General features: G+C 47.3%; 1 protein-coding gene across 8 annotated transcripts in view; it reads left to right on the forward strand.

Moving 5' to 3' along the window:
- SORBS3 (sorbin and SH3 domain containing 3) overlaps nucleotides 1–22522 on the forward strand; it is a 328992-nt gene extending 306470 nt beyond the window's left edge. For all 8 annotated transcript variants that reach the window (XM_085633985.1, XM_085633983.1, XM_085633981.1 and 5 more), the window contains 2 exons: nucleotides 2011–2117; nucleotides 21250–22522. In XM_085633985.1, coding sequence (XP_085490111.1) covers nucleotides 2011–2117; nucleotides 21250–21320 — 178 coding nt within the window. In that variant the 3' untranslated portion in view covers nucleotides 21321–22522. The remainder of the gene's footprint in view (nucleotides 1–2010; nucleotides 2118–21249) is intronic.
- Nucleotides 22523–23573: the final 1051 nt, after the last annotated feature.

A 23573-nucleotide genomic window follows, 5' to 3' on the forward strand; every position in this document is an offset into this window, starting at 1 on the left:
CCCCGGGAGCTGACGAAACGGTGTTCCCGAGATGGAGGGAGGTGGAATGCAAGGCAGCAGGGCACTTCTTTGATTTGGAGGGGATCCTATCTTTCCGGGACATACGTGCAGAATATGGCATCCCTCTACAACTGAGACACTGGTTACTCGATACGGAGGTGCTACCGAAGGTCTCTCGGAAGCTGACGAAATTTGAAAAATGGCTTTACACGAAGAACACGGATAAGAAAATGATCTCTGAGCTCTATGATGTGTTACGCCCTCAAGCCCCAAAAGAATACACGGCCGGTCAGAGGAGATGGGTGGGAGAATTGGGGAGAGAACTCACAGCAAAGGAGTGGACTGATATCTACTACCGTGCTACCCGCACAGCACGCAATACTGCTAGCAGGGAGACGGCAGTTAAAGTGGCTAAGTATCTTGGACTTGACCCCGGTCCGTCTTCACAGGGGGAACCCTGATCGCAGCCCACCCTGTCGGTGTGGGTGTGGGGCGGATAGCACGTTGATACACTTATTATGGGAATACACAGAATTGACGAGTTATTGGACGGCGATACTGGACGATGTAGATCGCCAATTTGACACGCAGATCCCGAGATTCCCTGCTTATGTTGACTTGGGCCTACCTAATCCGCTGACTTTTCCACTAAGGTCCCGCAAGGGGAAACAAATGGGGATGGCGTTGGGGGTGGTTCTCCAAAACATCTTATCGCATTGGGGAACGCGCGTGAAGCAGACTTATTTAGGGTGGCTACACAGGCTTTGGTATATCTTGGGTATGGAACGCATATAGGCCTCACTCACTAACTCCATGACAAGCTTCAGTGAAACCTGGCAACCGCTCCATTCACTATTGTCAACGGAAAGGAATGCCGAGCTCTGCATTGCCGACTTAGTAAGGTAAAACACACAAGATGATGGACGGAATGTTGCACATTGGCAAAACATTCACCCCCAGTCACAGATCTGGGTTTTACCCATTGTTATTTTGCTCACCACGCCTCCCCAGTTCAGACATGGTCATATGCAAATCAGTCTTGACCCTGTGCCTCATGGGAACAGTCCAGCCCGAACTGCCAAGCCATATCTTCCCTGGACCGGAATCAAGCATCCTAGGACCGGTTTCGGGGTTTCACCCCTCTTCAGCCAGGATAGCTTGACTCCAGTGGCGTAGTGAGCATGGGACCCACGTCTGGGCATACCCTTCCCACATAGGGCGAACAGCAAAACACACAAGATGATGGACGGAATGTTGCACATTTGGTCAGACGTGAGAGTCCTGTGCTCTCCATGCCACTGGAATCAAGCAATCCTGGCTGAAGAGGGGTGAAACCCCGAAGCCGGTCCTAGGATGCTTGGTTCCAGTCCAGGGAGGACCTGGCTTGGCAGTTCGGGCTGGACTGTTCCCATGAGGCACAGGGTCAAGACTGATTTGCATATGGCTGGGTTCAAACTGGAATGGCATGGTGAGCAAAAAAGCAATGGATTTAGGCCCAGATCTCTGTACTGGGGTGAATGTATGACATTGTTCTGCTTTCTGTCCATCAACTGTTGTTTTTGACTTAGTAAGGTGGTAGTCCATGTATGCCTGCCCCGCTAATAGTGGTTAGATCAGCCATTCCCAAGCACACCAGTTCGAGAGGGGGGGGGGGGGGGGATCTGTTCTTTTTTTTTTTGTTGTTGATATTTGTTACTTTTCTTCTTCAAAGCCATTGCTATCTCAGTATTGGCGCAAGATGCCGGACTATATCTTATCATTCTGGACAATTTAGTTGGCCCCCCGAGTCCAGGTTGGGGGCGCCCAGGTATCGCATGTTAAGGTTGAATATGCAAGGTATAGCGAAAAGCATATTTCAGGCTTATGGAATGTTTGTTCCACTATTACTGAATGCCAATAAAAACAAAGTTAAACCTTAAGTAACATCTGCTGGTTAAGGCTGAGAGTGCTGCTAAAAGAAACCTAAAGAGCAAACACTGAGCCCTCTCTTGTCTTACTCTTGTCCTGCAGGTACCGAGCACTTTACCACTACAGCCCCCACAATGAGGATGAGCTGGAGCTCATGGAAGGTGACTTGGTGGATGTAATGCAGCAATGCGATGATGGCTGGTTTGTAGGTGAGTGACCAAACAACACACTGTGTGATTGCTATGATGTATTGTAAGCAGCAGCACCCCAGTACCTGCTTCTGAAAAGAGCAGAGGTGCTGTCTGTTGTGCAAGGGGGTGAAACGCATGATTATGGGGACGGTGTAAGTGTGTATGGAGTGGTGTAGATCTGTTAGCCTTATGGAATGGCGTGACACAGATTGTGGTTGTTGGTCATTGGACTGTGTATGACTGGCTGTAGCCAACGATGTAGGAACACAGGTTCTTTCTCGTTCATGCTGTAGGGTGCTATGACTGATCTAGTAATTGGTGTGGACAACCAATTTTAATATTTTGTGCATAAATCTGTCATCAAACTCATTGTAATGTTGAACAAAACCCCACAGTCCCCCTCGTAGCTGCTCCATCACCTAATTTATTTATCCACCATGATGTGTGGTCTTGCACTCACAGCTCAGAAAAAACGAAATTGAAGGTGGAGTCTGTTGAGTGCATTTTTGTTTTTTGGGCAAAACCATAGGAAGCTACATTGGACATGCCTATGGACAGGAGCCAAGTGCGATGCTTCCAGGTGGAATGCCTCAAGCTCTGTACAGGATGCCTTTCACTGCCAGCTTTGTGTGCATGGGAGCCTGGGATGCAGAGGCTGCAGCACAGAAAGGTGCTATGCATCAGTGAGGACAGGAGTCTACAAGTCATATGTCAAAAGCCGGTGCAGCCGCTTGATGTGTGACTAGTATGATCGCAGAGAAGATCTCCAAAAAGTGCTCCTTTTTTTGAGCCAATTGGCTTAGCACCCCCTTCCATCGGGGAGCTTGGCCCGATGATGAAGCAAGCTACCTCGGTGAATGATGTTTGTGTGTCCTGAAAAGGATACTCTTTGGGTTAAAAATGAAAAAAAAAGTACTTTTTGAGTCTATTAAATGGAATGTCACATTTTTGTCTAAGGTGCAACGCATAGCACAGCATTAGAAACAGGTTTACTGTTAGTGATGCTATTAAATAGGAAGGGGATTGCATGCACTGAAGTGGCCCCAAACCAGTAGTGTATTAAACCTGAAAACTTTATTATATCCGGCCAACTGGGTATATTACATTTACCCCGGCAGTCCGCCTGTGTTGATGGCTAGCATGGCTGACAAAAACAAGTTGTACTTTCAGACACCATCCACTAGATGGCAGAGAGTGGAAAGAATTTGATCTACCACAAAAGCAATCGGTTACCGGCTCAACCACTGGAATTGTGCAACAGAGGAGGACCAAATTATACTGCAGCTTTGGCTACATTACGTAGCAATAAAAGAAATAAAAGGCAGATTATGCGGTTTAGGATGCTCATTTTGTGTTAGTATTACCTCCTTATTCTGGCATTTTTACACGGTAACACTTTCTGGGCAAATGTTTCTCCTTATTAGTACCATTGTGGCACTCAAATACAGAAATAAGCAACCAAGTCACCAGTCAGCCTTTGCTAAGGGCCTCCCACTACACAGCAACACCTGTTGCTGGGTTTTCAGTAACTTTTGATCCATTTGAGCTAGAACATTTTTTTTGCTGAAATCTATAATTATGCAGCAGATGATGGATTACCTGGCAAATGTAACAAATCCATAATCATGCAGAAAATGCCACAGTCTCAAAATTACATAATCCCAGTAGCCGAAGTTACAGAAAAGTAATATTTTTTTCTTTACGAACTGGATAATTATTTAGGCTGTCTCTAACGAGAGAGGATAAGAGAGTAGGTGCCTCCATCAAAGGTAACCATGGAGTCAAAAATAGGATTTTTTTTTACCTGTATTTAACAAATTGTGATTTGTTTTTGTGAATTTGCTTTTATATCCAACTTTAATGCTTAAGGAAAACTGCTCCTATCTAGTTTTGTCCACGGTTTCATCACAAGTTCTCTCCCTAGGATGATGAAAATGGCAATGAGGTATGCCAAGTATATGTTCCAAAGACCTCAACGTGCGGAATAGGAATAGCTTGGCTTGGATAGCAGAAAAGGAGGTGGCAATTAAGGGAGTGAATGACTATATCTCCTTCAAAAGATAAAAGTACCCCCAGAAAGAGAGTTTTACAGCAAGACTTTTTAAGTGAGGGAAAGACCAAACCAAAATGCCCAAGAACAGTGCCCAGATGAAGTTCATTATCTTTGCTAAAATAAAGCAGCACCAGGCATCTTACAGCCACCCTGATACATGAAATATTAGCCTGGTATTTTAGCACCATTTTGGATGAAAAATAAGTGTAATAAACTCTGAAATCCAGAGCATGAAGATGGAGCAATGTAGAAATAAGTCTACAGTAAAAAACATCGAATCCAGCATTTGTTAAAACACCAAAACCATCATTAGTGACAACTTGCCTCTGCTATTGAATAATGCTTTATATTGTCTTTTAGACAGCTATTTCAATCTAGACAAATCATTGAAATACCAAAATTGAAGGGAAGTCGAATGCTTTGTGGATAACATTCCTCTGACTAAAACCCTATTGTAGACCATATACAATTGAGTGGGATCCCATTGGCTGACCTGGATGTAGGGGTCACAGATGAGAATTGTAGATTAGTATCAACTGTATCATGAGTGTGAACTACAGATGAGTTGTATGAACTGAATAAGAAATATGAACTGTATTATGACTTCGAGCTGATCAAAAATGTGAACTGTAGGAGTGTGAACTTCCTGGTGAGAAATAAGAACCCTGTATCATGCAGGGTCACAGGCATCTTTCTTTATAGGATCTACATTCTATAATGTCATAAGACCATAACGTTGTCCACCAGTAAAACATATAACCTCTTACAGACCCCCCTCATATAAAAGGCCATGGCAAGGTACGATGCACCACTGGTGACTGTGACTCTGTATAAATGCTTTTTGTAAAAGACACACTAGTGCACGCGTGTCCCCTTCAGAGCCGCCTGGTCCTATTTCATCTCACCGGACAATACTAGATAGGCCATAAAACATTAAGGGCTACCGCAACTTACTCACTGAGTGGGAGAACAGCATGCAGACGAGAAATCAGTTCCAGGTCAGCCGTGACTACCGCGCACAGAGAAAAGAAGACTCCAGAGGCAATCAAAAGCAAAATCTGCATTAGAAGGGCAGGCAGTGCCACAAGACAGTTACTGATACTCATTTCAATAAAGAGGTTTGTATGGTTCAGGATTTCAGGCTACAGGCCACAATCAAGTGGTACTAGTTTACGGCATCAAAGCTCCCCGCAACAGTAACCGTGTTTTGGATTGCAAATGGACGACTCGCTATAAAGAATCCCACTGGCACAGATAGCCTATGGGAGTCTTGCAACAAACGGACCTTTTTATGAGTCACAGCAAAACACCTCATTTACCTCATCCAGTGGGTACTTAGCTCACAATGCCAGGGTTACAGTAAATCGATAACCCCATGGCTCCTCAAAAATGGTCGCAAAGAAGGTACTGCGAAAGCAGAACAGAAGAGCAAGAGATAGGCTGTGAGATGGGTAACACCTTCCAAGAAATTACAAGCTCCGGAGATATTTTGACCAGAGTACCACTCAGAGTGAGTTTGCACTTCTTACCACAATAATAGTTTTTAGGCAAAGGTCCCTGTCATAACGTGAAAAAGCTGTACCACTTTGATAAGTTCTTTTTCTTGGCCTGCGCTATGTTTTTTCTCAAGTGAACTCGATGGTCTACAAGTCTATTGAAAATGCTCCACATACTCCAGGTGATGTTCGTTAGCAGAAGAAAGAGGGTGGCCTTTCAGCCACAGTGAATCCCTAACTTGAGCACAACTGGGTACTACCTGTACATCCCCGGTTCTGTGGACACTTGAAGTATTGGCAAAAATTCTGGTTCAAGAAAATAGGCCTTTTAGCTGCCCACCAGCACTTTGTGATAAATGTCCTTCCAGTCCCTCATAACTCGGGTCCTTTGCTTATCTTCATGTGTGGGCATTTTTAGGTCTCGGCTAGCGAAGGCTGCGCTTGCGAGATTTAATGACTTGGCGAAGATGGGCTTGAACCCGCCTCTCTTCTCTCCTCTTCTCCATTGGCTGGCCTCTTAAATGCTGGCCATTGGAGAAGAGGTTTGTCTCTCCAAACAAGCCCCGTCCTTTTCGGATTCGGGGGCGTGTTTTTTCGATTCTTTCTCTCCTCTGGAATGTAAACATTTTAGCCAATGGCAAGAGGAGAGAAAGAAAAACACGCCCCCCAATCCGAAAATGCCGCTGCGTTTCTCCGAGGCATTTCTGCTTGACCTCGGAGAAAGGCGGTGATGGCGTATCAGGCTCTCCAGCCCCTGAGGTCATGTTGCCAAAACATGTCTGTGCTGTGTGCTACGAGGCCAACCCACAGGAGTCGATGAGGTGAGCCATGTCTTTAAGGGAGACAGACATCTGTACCGCGGGCACCCCCATAGAAGTGAAACAAGCGAGACATGTCTATAAGTATGCCATCTGCCGCGAAGACCGCCTTGTGTCGGTCAATGGAGGTTAGCCATGACAGACCCCAGCGGGAGGGGAAGGGGAGCGCAAGGAGGCGCATTAAAGCCGGAGTGGGACGGCAAAGTTAGAGCGAGGCACGGGAGTTGTTCATGGATGGTGCAGCAGGGGGGAAGTTGGGAGGTTGTCATCAGCAGTCCACATGCAGCGGCGGGTACAGTGGAGGTTGTGCATCGCGTGCTGGGGACAGGTTCAGTGGGGTTTTCGAAGGGTTTTGTGGCCGGGATAATGGCCGCGGTCTGGGCGGTAAAGACGGGAATGCATGGGCTGGCAGAGGCTGCACTCAGTTGGGTGGCGGAGGTGACTGGTGACTCTGCAGATATGACCCTGCTATGTTAAATTTTCTTGCGGATTGCACAAAATCACCCTGATCATTGTTTTATAATTGTTACGGTGGAGGAACATTTTTAAACTTTACATTTATTGGGATTGACGAGGTAATTGTAGGGGTAGGAGCTATCGTTTCTCGCAAACTATTGTGACTGCTAATTTGGCGGGAAGCAGTTGAATTATATGGTAGTGGGCGAGAATGGCGGCAAAGGCAGCGGAATGCGCCTTTAATTTACTTAGGCAGGGTTGCGCACGTAGGGCGGGAAGAGCGGCGAGAATGTCGGTGCCTTTCCATACTACCGTTACCGCATAAAAGATGGTGGGGGCTGCGCCTGTGGTAGAATTATACGCCAGTGTGCCAGAATGGCGGCAAAAGACGGTGGGATGCGCCTTTATTTTACTACGGCTGTTGTTGCGCACGTACGGTACAGCGAACGGCAGGAGTGTTAGGGCGTTTCCATAACATCGTTACCGCATAATGAGGCGGTGGGCGGGGCGTCAGAGCTGCAACTTTACAGGCCTAATGGTACAGGCGGGTGAGTTATGCTCCCGCTTGATTTACACAAGTTGACCCATTTAAAGGCTATCGTTTTCTGCCGCATTCACAAATGTGATGTTTCCTTTAAAGAAAATAATGACGAAACCCACAATTTCTGGGCAGTACTGGTAAATAGTTAATAGCATCCCCAGTTATTCATGTGCAGACACATGTCACCCTAATAAACTGGGCCAGGTTTCCAGAAGAAATCTTCGCAGCTCGAAGGGAGGAAGGTGGGGGGGGGGGGGCACGGGGAGAGGGCAGTCGTGAGGAGGGATACAGTTGTTGGGCAGTTGTGGCAAGCAGCTCCAAGTGGGGGGGGTGTCAGAGCGCTTCACAGTAGGAACAGAAGGACAAGTGAACATGTTACAAAAGTTAACGCTACGTTACCTGAGGCAATAGTGACAATGGTACATGCATCAAGAGCACACAAGATACAAGAGGTAGCAAACGCATGGTACATAAGCATACCAAGTACAAGTTAGAAATATAACACAGTAATAAATGGCAGAGCCAGGGCGGTAACAGCTGCTCGAGCAGACACACAGCCGCCCCTTACTCGTCACAGGTCTCCGACTGGCCTGGTTAATGGTGCTTGGTGGGTTTTATACCCTTTCTAGACCCCCTGAATCGCTACACGGATACTGCTCGAAGCATCAGAACGTTTTGCGTGCATGCATAGAGGGTCGGGAGACTAGCCGAAAATCGGTAGTCTCTCGCTGGGTTGTCATGTGGGCATGTGAGCACTAATGCCTTCTGGCCCTTGCTAATAGTGCTCCCCCCCCCCCCCCACGCACAGGCGGCTTCCTCCCCTCCTCATGGAAGCCTAGCCTGGTGATGTAAGTGTTGTGTACTAGCCTGCCCCCTCCCCCCCCCCTGGTGATGCAAGTGTTGTGTACTAGCCTTATTTGTGTGTGGGTTGCTCTATGTGAATAGCTCTGTGTAGGTGGCTCTGTGTAGGTGGCTCTGTGTGCGGGTGCATATGCAATAGGTCTCGCATTTGAGACAGATTAAGCTATTGACATTGTAAATAACAATGCCGTTTATTTAAATGTTTTAAAAACAAAAACATAAACAAAAATAATGTCATGAGCAATGCCAATAGCTCTAACTTTAACAATGCCGAGACCATTGCATTGTAAATGCTTGTTTGTGTATGTTTGTATTTCATGTGAGCGCTTTACTGCAGGGATAAATGAAAATTGCCTATGTGGGTCGCAGTTTGCATGGGTACTCGGGATAGAGAAGAAAAATATGGAAGAAGAGTAAAATTGAAATCCGTTGATACCCACCTCCAACCTATGGCATAACATTTTATATAAGGCCAGTGTTACGGTTACAATAGTGCTCAGTGTGTACGTGCTATACTAATATGTTAGGAGAATGTGTGGCTGTAGATTCACATGCTATGCATACTCCTGCCATCTATAAAAGCTGTTTTTCTTCCAAGACATTTCGAGTCATGGGATACTGTATGACTCCTCTAGTCCACAGTGCTCCGACTCAACCTTAATCGCCATCAGGTTCAGCTGTGTTCAGTACCAGTTCCGGAACAATATGTTCCTTGTGCCTGTGTCAGTCCTCCTTGTTTGCTTATCTTGACATCAATGATTGAAGAACAATCATTGTGTGTGGTGGGCCAATTCCTCGACTGACCGCAAATTATTGAATTGAGGTGAAGCCAGCCTATGCAGTAGACCAAGGACTCAGTCCAGTCTTTATCGATCTCCAACAGGTCATAGAATGCGGGCAGGTACTGGCTGCAGGAAAAAAGACCCTTCTGTTTTTGCCCACAGTGCTATGCCAAAAAGCTTAGGCTGGTTTCTATGGTGTCAAGAAAATGTGTCCCTCCCCTGAGCCGGACAAGTCCTTCTAAGAGGCCTGTATTGCCTGTCTCTGCAACAAGACCTTAAGGTACAGAAGGGAAAGGCGTTGGGTGCACTTGAAGATGCAGCAACAGTCCTCTGCCGATACACCAGATATCTTCATTGAATAAAACTGCCTCAAAGCCGAAATAGCAGAGGCAAAGCCCTCCGGTGTACTGGCGCACCTGATGCCCAGGCCACAGATTTTATTTTCAGTCGCTCTGAAGTGGGGGAATCAATGGGATACCTCTGGCATTGATGCAGGGGTTCGAAAACAAGGACAACACCAAAGCCTGCCAGGAATACCACCCCGCCACCAAGTGATTCTTCAAAGCCCCATGCCCTAAATGCCTTTGTGCCTAGGTAAGAGCAACACACTCACAGGAGTCGGGTATCTAGCCCCAAAAACTTGAAAGGGAAAGCCTCATCATCTGGTGCACCACTGCCTTTGGGCTCCGGTCGATACCAAGACAAGTCTTCGATGTCAAGCAAGCTCCCAAGAAAGGGGTCGAAAACCACCACACTACAGCCTCAGCCATGAAAGCTGCTGACTCTCCACCTTTAAGGCTGAAATCAGTGCTGAAGCAGTGCTCAAGGCCCAGTTTCTAGGCCCTTGATGCCGAGATGGAAGGGATTCACCCATCTCTGGAAGGCTAGCAGAAGAACTGGAAGGGCAAAAGTGGATTTTTATCCATCCAGAGATGGAAAGATGTTCTCAAACCCACCCAAGGAAATGCTTCAAGCAGTTTGTCACCAGTCTCCAAGACAAGGAGGCTTCCCTTCAAGGAAGATCCCCCCTTCAATGAATCTCGGCACGCAGTGCCTAAGGGATACAATGACAAATGTACAAGCCCTCATTAACTGCTTTTTGCACTGAGGCACACAGCCCTACCTCCACCCCATTTCCCCCTTTGCCTCTACTATTCCCATATTCTCCACACCCTCCACCAAAGTCTCCAGAGGGATCAGTCCACTCTTTCTGTGACACAGGGAGTCATTATGGGGAGGAGTACGCATATGAATAACCAAATGTAACAGGGTTTGGGGATGAACTATGGGGCGACTACAGCTTTGAACCACAAGATGAGTAAGACCTCAAGCCTCATCCAACTAAGCCATCCCCTGATGATACTACTGCCTATCAAGCAGTGATTCAGAGGGTGACCTGCCATCATAACGTTGAGATGCACACCAGCCACGATAATGATAACTTTTTAGTTGAAACTCTCTGAAAGACTGAACGCACCGTTTACTTTCTACCAATTCTCGTGGGCATGCTCAAGATAATTTTAAAGATCCCGTCAGAGCCGAAATAGTTATACCAAGAGTAGAGCGGAAATTCAAGGCATCCCCCAATGACCATCTCTAAAAGAGGGCATGTTCTCCCAATTCTCTTGTAGTACATACCGCAAGGAAGCGGGCATCCACTCAAGCAAAAGGAGATGCCCCCTCCAGATAAAGAGAGAAAGCACATTAAGGCTGCTGGCAAATAAAGCCACAGTAGGGACAGCTACCCAGTATCGGATCACCAACTCAGTAGGCTCACTCTCAAGATGCAACAGGTATAAATGGGAGGAAATGAACGCCCTTCTACAGAACCTACCTGAGGTCCTAGAAAGAGGGGTGAGGAACTAGTTGCAGTTGGAAAACCATTTCCAATGCAAATATTTGCGTTCCTTGAAAGCAGACACTGCCTCCTGTGTGTAAACAACAGCATCCGGCTCCGACGGCATGCATTGCTTTGCGTCTTTTAAACCAGAGGTGCAACATCACCTTCTTAACATCTTGTTTGATTGGGAGCATCTCTTTAGTCCCCCAAGAGGACAAAATGTTAGTTAAGATCAAGAAAGATACTGTGATCACCACGACCATGGGTGCACTACAATCAATAACACCAAGGGCAACAGAGCCCCCACTCATAGGCACTGACTCTCAATCCACCCCCCTCTGATCATCTACCACCTGTTGTGGGAGAATAAGTGATTTCCACCCTTGCTGGATGGGAATTACCTCCAATCCAAGGGTTCTAGCATTTGTCCATCAGGGCTACTGCCTATAATTCCATATTATCACATCTAACATACCACCACGTGGTCACATGCGAAGTCAAGACCACCTTGTTCTCTTACAAGAAGAGGTTACAGGGCTTCGCCAAAGGAGTACAACACAGCCAGTGCTCCTGCATCAACATGGAGAGAGTGTCTATTCACTATACTTTCTCATTCTAAAGAAAGAAAGCTCCCTCTTCCCGGAAGTAGACCGGAGTCCGCCTAATTAGTATAGCCTGCTGGAACATTTTCACATGACAACTCTGCAGGATGTCTTCCCACTTCTCCAGATCTCAAAGTTGCATATTTCCACATTGCTATCCATGCTGCTCATCACAAGTACCTATGGTTTGTGGTAAATGGACAGCAATGCCACTACTACCCTTAATGGTCCCCACAAACCCAAGGGCCTTCATAGAGTGTTTGGCAGTATGAATGTATGTATGTATATGGTATTTCTGTTGGACAACCCTATCCAAATGGCAGCAGAGCGTTGTGCATGGTCAAAAGCAAGCTTATAGTTGGAGTCTAATGTGAGCGAAAGCAGGATTATGGACGATTAATGCATTGTGATGTACAGTTCTTTAAAGAGGTGGGTCTTCAACTCTTTCCTAAATTAGAGCAGTGTTGAGGCGGTCCTGGTGTATACAGGGATGTATACAGGGATGTTGTTCCTGATCATAGGTGCGTAGATGGAAACGGCCTGTTGTCTTGTTTTTTTCTTTTTTTGCTCTTCTTAGTCTGCAGTAATGAAACTTTTAGATATGATGGCATCTTGCATAGTAATTCTTCTGTATGCCAGATTGCACATGCACCCACTTTAGCATTACCTCACCAGTTGTTGGTTGCAGACGGAGAGTCAATAGGAAGATCTGGAGTAGATAAAGGCCAGCTCTCAGTGTATTTGGCAATGGTGGAACAGCAACATCCTGTTATTAGGCAGCTTTTTGTGGACCCTCTGCTGCAGGTGCCCATTACTGCTGATGCCTCGTTCTTGGTGTGGGGCGCACATTTTGGCAAAATGACATTTGAAGGCACTCGGATCCCCCCTATTCAGGGGGAGCACACCAACTACCTGGAACTGTTGGCCGTTTTTCCCTCAAAGCATTCTACTTCATGGTGAGACATAAATTGATGCTTATATGCAGGGACAACATGAGAGCAGTCTATTAGATTCAGAAACGGGGGGTACACACTCGCCCCTACTTTTGAAACTAGCTCAGCATATTTGGTAGTGAACAATTTGCCACAATGTCCATCTTCTGGCAGAGCACCTTCTCTGGGGTGGAGAATGACTTTGTGAACCTCTTCAACAGGATGCATCAACAATTTCATAACTGGGAAATCCACCCAGAAGTACTCTACAGATATTTTTGATGATGAGGATCTCACCCATTGACCTGTTCGCCATCTGAGGAAAAGCAAAATGCCAAAGCTTTGGCTCCCGGTACCCACACTCACAGTCCATGGGCAATGCACTACAGGTGAACTGGTCAGGTATAATTGCCTACGCTTTTCCACCCCTCCCACTCATTCCATACATGGTCAGGAAAATGAAGCAAGTCTGTGCTACTCCTCATCTGGTGACCCTAACTTGAGTCAGACAACCTTGGTGCTCAATGCCATTGGAGATGTTCAGTAGCCCACATGAGAAACTTCCAGATAGGCTGGACCTTCACACTCAGCAACACAGTCACGTCAGACACCTAAATCTGAGGCAGTTCAACCTAGTGAACTGGCACCTGAGATCTTAGAATTTGGATACTTATATCTCCTGGGAGTGTATGGCCATTCTGCTTGAGTCGCTTCGGCCTACTGCTTAGGCATGGTATGTACCTAAGTGACAAAGATTTGGTAATTTCTGCATCTCTAAGCAGTTAGACTCATTTAGGGTTATTGTTCAAGACATCATTTCTTTTTTTATAGATAGAATTTGGCATTGAATACTAAAAACAAAAAATCAACAAGAGTGCACAATATCCGTATACATGCTATGAGACGGTCCAGTGATTAGCATGGATCACAGCCCAATACGCATCGCCCGCATGAGCCGTAACACGAAGCACAAACTGATAACCTATCCTGCTTCCCCAGAAATACAGTAGATTGCTACATTTAGGCAAACTGCAGCTATATATCGGCGTGCAAACTAGGGAATACAGGCTTGTAATTTCAATAGTCCACTCGACCATTGCTAAGCGCAGTGTCAATTTGCTCGCTCATGCAGTCTTAGTTTAGCAACTCATGCATGTATAAGTAGGACTGCAAGGGTCCTAAAATGTAGCGCTGGCAAAGTGCATGTGGGTCCATGGAGTAGTAGAGTTCTAGTTGTTCATTACAATATATCATGTTCTTAAGCCACAGTGCAATAGTAGGGGGAGCACTCTCTGCCCCACATTCAAGCCAAACATATTTTGAAGAACAATCGAGATAAGTCGACTGACATCCTGCTTTACAGAGATGGTGCAGCCCAATATGGCCATTTTTGGGGAGGGTGTCAGAGCGTGCACTGCCATATCCAAAAATGTACGGAACACTTCTTCGCGGAACACATAGACTCATGGACAGTATCAGGCCATACAGGCAAAGTCAGTGTATGGCGCATTGCATCTTGTGCAGTGGAAATATGTTTTTCAGTTTAATTTGAAAGAGATGGACAGGGGGTGATAAATTCGATGCAGAAATTTGAAGTGTAATAATTAAAGTCTGTCATTGGGGGAATATTCTCCTATCTGAATGCAGCAGTATATCCAACTTGTCCAACACTGTGTTTCCCAAGTCTGTTTCCTACTGTGCTTTTGTTCTGGGGAGTCTGATCAGGGCTTCATATTTCATAGTATGAGATTGTATTAAGCTCAGGAATACTCTTGGTATTCCCAGTCTGGCCATCACCACAAAGAGATAACACCACTCCAAGGAATCAAAGGCTTTAGTGGCATCTAAGATGACAGCCACTGCCTCGTGGTCCGGCTGGTGCAGTAGGGCGCAGGGCTTACGGTGGTTGTGCGACGTGGGTTGTCTTGGGATAATCTCTAACTGATCCTGTAGTATCAGATCCAGAAGAAGAAGTAACAAATGATTTGCAAGAATTATTGCCAATATCTTGATGTCTGTATTTATAAGTGACAGAGGGCGATATAAGTCCATATAAGATGGCAGATAGCCAGGCTTCAGGAGAGTAATTAATATGGATTCACGGAGGGACTGGAGAACGATTCCCAGCTGCAGTGCGTGCCCCATCATACACATGGAGCAGACGGGGGGGCCGAGAATGACCACATAGGCATTATAGAATTCAGAGGGAAATCAATCACTGCCCAGAGCCTTAGAGGTGGGGAGAATGGCAATTGCAGTTGTAATCTCTTCGAAAGTGATAGGTGCTTCTAAGAATTGCTGATGAGGGCCCACAATCCAAGCTAGTGTAATGCTTTCAAAGTAGTCTGTGTAATCTTTTCGGGATCTAGAGATGTAGGATGTATAGAGGTCCGAGTAATACAAAACACATTACCTTAGAATATCATCAACCTTGAAAAGGATATCGCCTCTCTCAATCTTCAGCTGGAGAATGCCCGGTGGTAGTCATCAGGCAAGACAAGTTAGCCAGCATTCTACTTGGCCTCCCTATACGTTCCGGCCACAGCATGTTTGCGTGAATGCTTAACTTCGATGTTGGCAAGGTCCAAAAATTCTGATAGTTTGGCCTTGTTCTTAGTGAGTGTGTAGGATGATGGTGTGCATGTATATTGTGTTTGAAGCTCGTGTAGTTCCCTTTCCAATCTATCAAGATCGTTGCGCAGTGTTCTCTGCACACCATGTTGTTTGGCAATGCATATCCGACACACTTATGTCTTAATATCCTCCTAGATTGTGCCTGCCGACAACACAGATGTCTTGTTATCATGAAAGTAGTTGATGATTTTGGATTGCATTTCCCTTTTTAAAAGCAGAGTCTAATTGGGCTGTGGATGATAGGCGGCAGGTGAAGGCGCGATGCTTGAAGTTCAGTATGTCTAGACGTAGCTTAATTTACGAGTGCAAGGAAGGTGTTCAGCCGATGGGATCCAGTTACAAACATGGCGTGTGCCCAGCCAATAGTCCAGCCTTGCCCAACAATCATGCGCCGTCGAAATACCTTCCAGAAGAGTGGGATGTCTATGTCCCCATATTTCCTCCAGCCCACCCGTGTCCATTATGTCAGTGAGAGCAAAGCCAGCCGCATAGTGCGCTCACTGTGCGGTGCTAGACGAGTCTATGTTTCTGTCGTGCACTAAGTTTAAATCCCCACCCTCATAGTATTGCATGCGGGGAGAGTGCTGCATATCTATGCCAAACGTGTCTCAAGAAGTCGGGATCATCCAAGTTTGGACCAAATTTGTTAAAGAGAGTGAGATGCCGACCATCCACCACGAATTGGATTATGTTGTACTTCTCATGAGTGTCTCTTTCCTCGTGGAGGAGGTGAAAAGGTAGGCCCCGGCACACCAGGATAGTGGTGCCCCCGGTACATGATGAATAATTAGCCAGTGACCTGCAGTAGACCAAGTGTGCGCTTAAGTGCGACTCCTGCAGGAGAGCTTTGTCCTCCTTATGGCGATCAAGGTAGGCCAGGGTGTGTTGAACCTTGCAGGGGTTATTGTGGCGAACACAGTGGTCCCCTACAGGGATAATGCAAGAAGGAATTAATATGGAAATACAATTAGATCTATATTATGCTGTCCAGCCGGACAGGAATCTCTTTAATGCAACAACATTTTAAGAAAAACAATAAAGTGGGAACTAAATCTTGCGTGAAGCAAGAGACAGAAGGAAAGTCTCAGGCAGAACTACGTGCTTAAATTTTCAACAATTCGAAAAGCACAAATGAACGAAGACACCATTACACATTGAAATAATAATCATAGTCGTGTTAGCGTGTCGGAGAGTCGACGACGTTTCGATCCATACATAATTAGAGGATCATCACCAGGACAATAGGTGCATGAGTAATTGCCTGAGGAGAATTGAGAGAAAGTAGAGGGGGGAAAAACAGAAGGAGAGGGTAAATGTTAAAAACGCCAATATTGTGTGACAACCATGCAAAATCATAAGTAATAGCAGGCATTTAACTAGGGCTGTTTTTTTTCACCAGCTTGACATTGCGGTTGGTGAATACCACTTGCCTCTTGGGCTGATACTCCCTTACTATCTAGGATACAGTCGCACAGGTGCTGCCTCAGTGCCCGGAGGAGGCCCGGGCTGTCACTCTCATGCAGTTGCAGACAGGAGAGACGCAGCCAAATTCACCATCCAATGTGGAGTGGATACCACCAACTCACTGGGCAGGACGATTGCCACATCGGTAGCTCTTGGACGATACGCCTGGTTGAGGACTTCTGGCTTCTCGGGGGATGTCCAATCTTCTTTGATGGACATACCCTTTGATGGCACTCGACTTTTCGGTGACAAGACAGGCCCAGAGCTTGAGCGCTGCAAGGATTCTTGAGCTTCGGCCAGGTCTTGGGCCTCACGGCTAACTCCCATCCACCTCAGTCTGCCTTTCTTCCCTGTTGTGGCTACGGAAGGGGGGCCTAGCTGCATCCGGTTCTGCCCCGCCACCAAGTCACGCAAGTTGTCCAGCCTCTACATGACTGAAGACATGGGACCCAGCGTCCTCATGGGTCAGGGAGCCCGCGGGCTGGCCAGTCCACACTTTACCCCCCGCCACTGTCTCCAAACCTTCCTAGTCTGACGTTCGAGGCCCATCATCAGCCGGTTGGAGGCAGGATCCGCCATCCCCTCCTCCACTGGCAGTCCAACCCGTCAGACAGGTGGGTTCTGCAAATAGTCCGAAGGGGCTACTCCATCCCCTTTGAGACTACCCCTCCCTCCATGCCACCCTCTTGCGATCTCATGTCAGTGGATCATTTGGCACTTCTCCGCAATTACGTTTCAGCTCTCTTGGACAAGGGAGCCATAGAGAGGATCTCTGTGCCAGAAGTAGGTCGTGGTTGCTATTCCCGCTACTTTCTGATGCCCAAAAAGGACAAAGGCCTGCAGCCTATCCTAGTCCTCTAGGCCCTCAACTTCTTCCTCCTGGAGGAGAAGTTCAAAATGCTCACCCTAGCCCAAGTTCTGTTTGACCTCAACCTAGGAGACTGGATGGTGGCGTTGGACTTGCAGGACGATTATTTCCATATCCCCGTCCTCCCAGCCCACAGACGTTACCTTTGGTTCACGGTGGGCCACAAGCATTTTCAGTTCACTCTGCTCCCCTGCTCCCCTTAGGCCTTACCAGTGCCCCTCGGGTGTTCACAAAGGCGATAGCAGTGGTCTTTTTGCATTTGTCACCCCGAGTGGGACGGGTATGCTCAGATGTGAGTCCCGTGCTCTCCATGCCACTGAAATCAAGCTATCCTGGCTGAAGAGGGGTGAAACCCTGAAACCGGTCCTAGGATGCTTGTTTCCAGTCCAGGGAGGACCTGGCCTGGCAGTTCGGGCTGGATTGTTCCCATAGGGCACAGGGTCAAGACTGATTTGCATATGGCTGGGTCCAAACTGGAATGGCATGGTGAGCAAAAAAACGATGGATTTAGGCCCAGATCTCTGTACTGGGGTGAATGTATGACATTGTTCTGCATTCTGTCCATCAACAGTTCTTTTTGCATTTGTCACCCCGAGTGGGACGGGTATGCTCAGACGTGAGTCCCGTGCTCTCCATGCCACTGGAATCAAGCTATCCTGGCTGAAGAGGGGTGAAACCCTGAAACAGGTCCTAGAATGCTTGTTTCCAGTCCAGGGAGGACCTGGCCTGGCAGTTCGGGCTGGATTGTTCCCATAGGGCACAGGGTCAAGACTGATTTGCATATGGCTGGGTCCAAACTGGAATGCCATGGGGAGCAAAAAACGATGGATTTAGGCCCAGATCTCTGTACTGGGGTGAATGTATGACATTGTTCTGCATTCTGTCCATCAACAGTTCTTTTTGCACAGCTCATCTGCGCAGATCAGGGGTTCCAGTCTTTACCTATCTTGGCGACTGGCTATTGAAGGTAGGGTCTCCCTAGGCTGTCGTCTCTCACCTCCAGACTACGGCAGACCTCCTGCACTAATGGGGTTCGCTATCAACGTGCCAAAGTCACACCTGACTCCCACTCAAATGCTCCCTTTAATCAGGCGGTTTTTTGGGACAGTGCAGTTTCAGGCCTACACTCCCGAGCAGCGAGTCTGGGATATTCAGGCTAGGATACTGATGTTTCAGCCTCTATCCCGGGTTTCGGTGAGAATGACGCTGAGGCTGCTGGTCCTCATGGCTTCCTACATCCTGTTGGTGGATCATGCCAGATGGCATATGCGGGCTCTGCAGTGGGACCTGAAGTTCCAGTGGGTGCAGCATCAGGGGAATCTTTCTGACTACCTTCAGATCTCAGAGGGAACTGCGCACCAACTGCTTTGGTGGCTAACGAACCAAGATTGGGTCAGAGGCAGATCCCTCTCCCTTCCCCAACCAGATATGACAGTGGTGATGGACGTGTCACTCCTGGGATGGGGCGGCCACCTGGGAGAGGCAGAGATCATGGGCATCTGGTGTCCGGCAGAGTCCAGTCTCCATATCAACATTCTGGAGCTCCAGGCGATCAGACTGTCATGGAACGCATTCCTTCCATCTCTCAAAGGGAAGGTGGTGCAGGTGTTCACGGACAACACCACTGCATGTGGTACTGCAACAGACAGGGCAGGGTGCGGTTGTGGGCCCTTTGTCAAGAGGCTCTCCGCCTCTGGACATGGCTGAAACATCAGGCCATAACCCTGGTGGTTCAACACCTGGCAGGCTCTCTGAACGCCAGGGCAGACAAACTCCGCCATCAGTGTCTGGTCGAACAGGAATGGTGTTTACATCCAGAGGTGGCGCAAGGTCTCTTTCAGCGGTGGGGAGAGCCTTGGTTAGATCTGTTTGCCTCTGAACAGAATGCCCAATGTCCGCAGTATTGCATGTTGGAGTTTCCAAGGCGGAACTCGCTCGGCAACGCTTTTCATCGCAAGTGGAGCTGCGGCATCCTGTACGCCTTTCCACCTGTACCACTTCTGCCCAGAGTGCTCAAGAAGATCAAGCAAAACCGGGCTCAATTCATTCTTGTAGCTTCGCATTGGGCTCGAAGAGTCTGGTACCTCGACCTTCTGAGCATGGCCATCGATCCTCCGATCAGACTGCCCCTTCGGGATGATCTTCTGTCGCAGCAGCAGAGGAGGGTTCTTCACCCGAACCTGTCCAGTCTGCACCTCCTTGCGTGGAGATTGAGTGACAGTAGTTGAGAGCTTTCGACCTTCCGCCCGAAGTCTGTAATGTTATCTTGGCAGCCAGGCGTCCCTCCACTAAATCAGTATACGCCTGTAGATGGATCAAATTTATGGCATGGTGCACAGCAAAGGCCATTGACCCCCTTTCTGCGGTTCTTTTGTACATAATTTCTTTGGCCCGGCAGGGATCTGCTTTGGGCACTCTTAAAGGATATCTTGCCGCTATCTCTGCTTTCCTTCGGCTTCCAGATCAGCCTTCCTTATTCAAAACTCCTATTGTTAATAGATTCCTTAAGAACCTTACTCATCTGTTCCCTCCATCATCTTTCGTAATGCCTCAATGGGATTTAAATCTGGTTCTCACTTTTCGTATGTGTGCTCCCTTCGAGCCTCTTCATAACTACCATCTCAGGTTGCTGACTCTCAAGACTGCCTTCCTTATTGCCATCACATCTGCTCACAGGGTGAGCAAGCTGCAGACTTTATCTTACAAGCCCCCTTTCTTATCTGTCTATCCGGATAAAGTGGTACTTCAGACGAAAGCTTTGTTCCTTTCTAAAGTCGTCAAGCCTTTTCATGTGGGACAATCTATCACTGCTCACCTTTTACCCACCCCAGCATCCCTCCCAGGAGGAGGCGAGACTCCATCGTCTGAAACCAAAATGTGCACTGTCTTTTTATCTTGATCGCACAAAAGACTTCCGGGTGGATGATCAACTCTTCGTTGGCTATGTGGGTGCCAAGAAAGGTTGGGCTGTTCAAAAACTGACCATCTCCCGATGGGTTGTCCACTGCATCAAAATATGCTATGCTTTGGCGAAGAAGAAACCTCCTGTGGGGTTGCATGCTCACTCCACCAGAGCAACGGCGGCAACCACGGCGTTAGCACGTGGAGTCCCTGACCTTGACATATGTCAGGCAGCAACGTGGGCATCCCTGCACACGTTTACCAGACACTACTGCCTGGACAGCCAAGTCCGGAAGGACGGGTACTTTGCCCATTCGGTCCTCCAGGACGTCCGGGTATGATCTTGGTTCACAGACCCTTCTCCGTGGAAAGGTATTTCTGGGGTATCTATTCTAATGTAAGGAGTCTACAACTAATTGTCTCTATCAGATAAACAAGTTGTATCTGGTAGAGATATATATTAGTTGTAGATTCCTTTCCGCACGCTCCGTGAACTGATTTCTAGGGATAAGGACTCCCCTATAGGGTCCTACTTTTTATGCACCTGGCGTGGAAAGTCGTGTTAAGAACTGACGTCAGCACGCATGGGCGGCATCTTTGTAGGTCCTGTGATGTCATCCCGGTGCCAATGACAAACGCAGAGCTGACCGACACCACCTAACGACCCTCGGGGGTACTGCTGAAAAATCTTTGGATCCAGACTGGCGCCTGGGGAAAATTCTACGGTAAGGAATCTACAACTAATATATGTCTCTACCAGATACATAGGTACCGAAGGTAAGTAACCTTTTCTTTAGGATGGTACCTAGGACTCTGACTGCAGGAGATAATGTAAGAGTGATTACCATATTTTTCTTTTAACTTTGTGTCGCACTGATTTGCTTCTTGTGCTTGCTCCACAGGAGTGTGTCGTAGGACCCAGAAATTTGGTACGTTCCCAGGAAACTACGTGTCTTTGGTGGCTCCAGAATGACCCAACGTTTCTTGGTGGGGGATATGGAAGCAGAAATGGAGCAGTTCCATCACACCAAGTCCAAATCCTGAGATGCACATACTGGCACTTTGTGACTGGAAACCCATTGACTGACATGAACCTGATCACATGACCACCATTAACCAGTGCGGCAGCAGTGTTTAATAATCATTGTGGCCCTCCAGCTGCATTGTTTCACAGGTCATGTTGATGGCCCCTCTACTCAGAGTGATAGTTGCTGATACGGCTAGAGCAGGAAGACTAGACCGTCCATCTCCAGAGAATTGTGGCACATTGTCTGAAGACCCAGGGAGGCGGGAACCTAAAATGCAAAAGCAGTTCGACTTTAGGAATTGTGCACAAAGTAGTGGTAGACATTTCATAATCTTGTGAAAGAGCTTAACATGTATTTATGTATCCACACTTGCAACGTCTCATTGTACGATACAAGTGCGTTAAAGCACACCTGACCCCCCTTTCGAGCGCCTAAGCCTAGTGGGGGTGTATAATGTAAAAAGCCTATGTATATGTTCCTGCTCTGTGGGGAAAGGAGGAACAGGATGAGGTTGTGGTAGCAGCCTGCAGCTGAAGACCAGGGGCTTCTAGGGAAGAATTGCAAATATTGCTGACTCCATGGATATGTGGCCACATCAACCCACAATATTGACATTTACTGAAACCCTCCCCTAAATTCACACTCCCTATAATGCCAAAAGGCTTGGACAAAACGGTCCCCTTATGGAGATGCCATTACAACTAGTGCCCTGCCCTGCTCAGGGTCTAGACCAAACAGTGTCCGCTCTGTTGCTGAGATTCTAGTATAAAATACCCCTTTTTGTTGAGCTGCCCATTCCAAATACCCGCTGATAAGACGCCCAGCCTGAAAATGCCTATTGAAATGTCCATTCTTTTTACACCCTGCTTAGACATGTTTCAGAGACCCCCCTCGCCACCTGTTCTGCAGTTGACTTGCACAGTGACCGGTCAATAACTCCCCCACCCCCGAAGAGAGTCTTCTCCCCAAACACTCCCTCTGCCAAGACAGCCTTCTGACCCTTGGTGAAGTCCTTGTAGAAACATTTCCCTTTGCCTCCAGGCCTCTCTCAGATGATAGCTCAGGCCTTTTAAAATTATAGGTTTGGTTGTACCTTTTACAGAGCTGCAAAATACCATAAATAAAATATATTTAAAAGGGCAGCATACCTGACGGAGATCATTGTTATTTCTTTCTTACCTAATTCCAGTATCCACTTACCTGGAAATGATTCCAATGTATAGATTTCTCTGCTATTGAACTGATTTGTGTACCCCATGAAGGGTCCTGAAGCCCGCAGCAGTGCCCACAAACCTCCTCTCAGCCAGATAGTCCCTCTGTCCTCAGTTAGAAGGCAGACCATCATTTGGGCCATATGGAGTGGTTCCAGGACAGAGTTGGACCGGTATTGGCTTCACCAGTAGAACCTTGTTCAGTCACTGCGAGGCCAGGAGCGGATCAAGAAGACTAGGTGAAGGGCGATGTGATGCTGACGCCTCAACGTGGTTGTCCGATGCCTTGTAATAAGTCAAGGTGAAGGATACAGGCAGCATGAACTCACAGGGATGGACGCCCTGCAAATTCAATTGAGTAATCTGGAAAAGAGATCCAGGCTGAGGTGTGGATGGGATCTATTTCGACTTGGTATAATATCTTGCTGTTGTTCCACTAAGAAGATTTATGAATATGTTGAACACTCTTGGGGATTGGAGCCAGGAGGTAAACTGTTGGGAACCGGCAATGTTATGTTATGTGCTTTGAGTAAAGCGCACACTCCTTGTATTAGCTATTAAGAGTGCTATAGGATAAGACCTCAATCAGCTGAACAGTGTCTTCTGGGCCACATGGGGCTGTAGGGGATCGTATCAGCCTCTTACAAGTTCGGAATTTGTTTCTCCAGAGCTGCTGTGCATGTGCTGAATGAAAGAATGGGGATATTTGTAGGGCACGCTGCTACTCCAAGGAGTGTCCCGGCGCTAGTGGACAAAGGTGCATGAAACTGCAAAGAGACATTATAACCAGGCCCACTGGAATTATATGGCAGGGGAGGACCAAATTATGTGGCAGGGCTGACTAAATTATGTAGCAAGAAAAGTCACATTATGTGGCGTAATGCGGCACATTTGGTGATTAACTAAATACAGCAATAAGCAACTGAAATATGACCAATTATATTCCCGAGGAGCCCCTCATACTGTGGGAACACTTTGTCACATTTT

This window comes from Triturus cristatus, chromosome 11 (genome assembly GCF_964204655.1).
Source record: "Triturus cristatus chromosome 11, aTriCri1.1, whole genome shotgun sequence".
Lineage (NCBI taxonomy): Eukaryota > Metazoa > Chordata > Amphibia > Caudata > Salamandridae > Triturus > Triturus cristatus.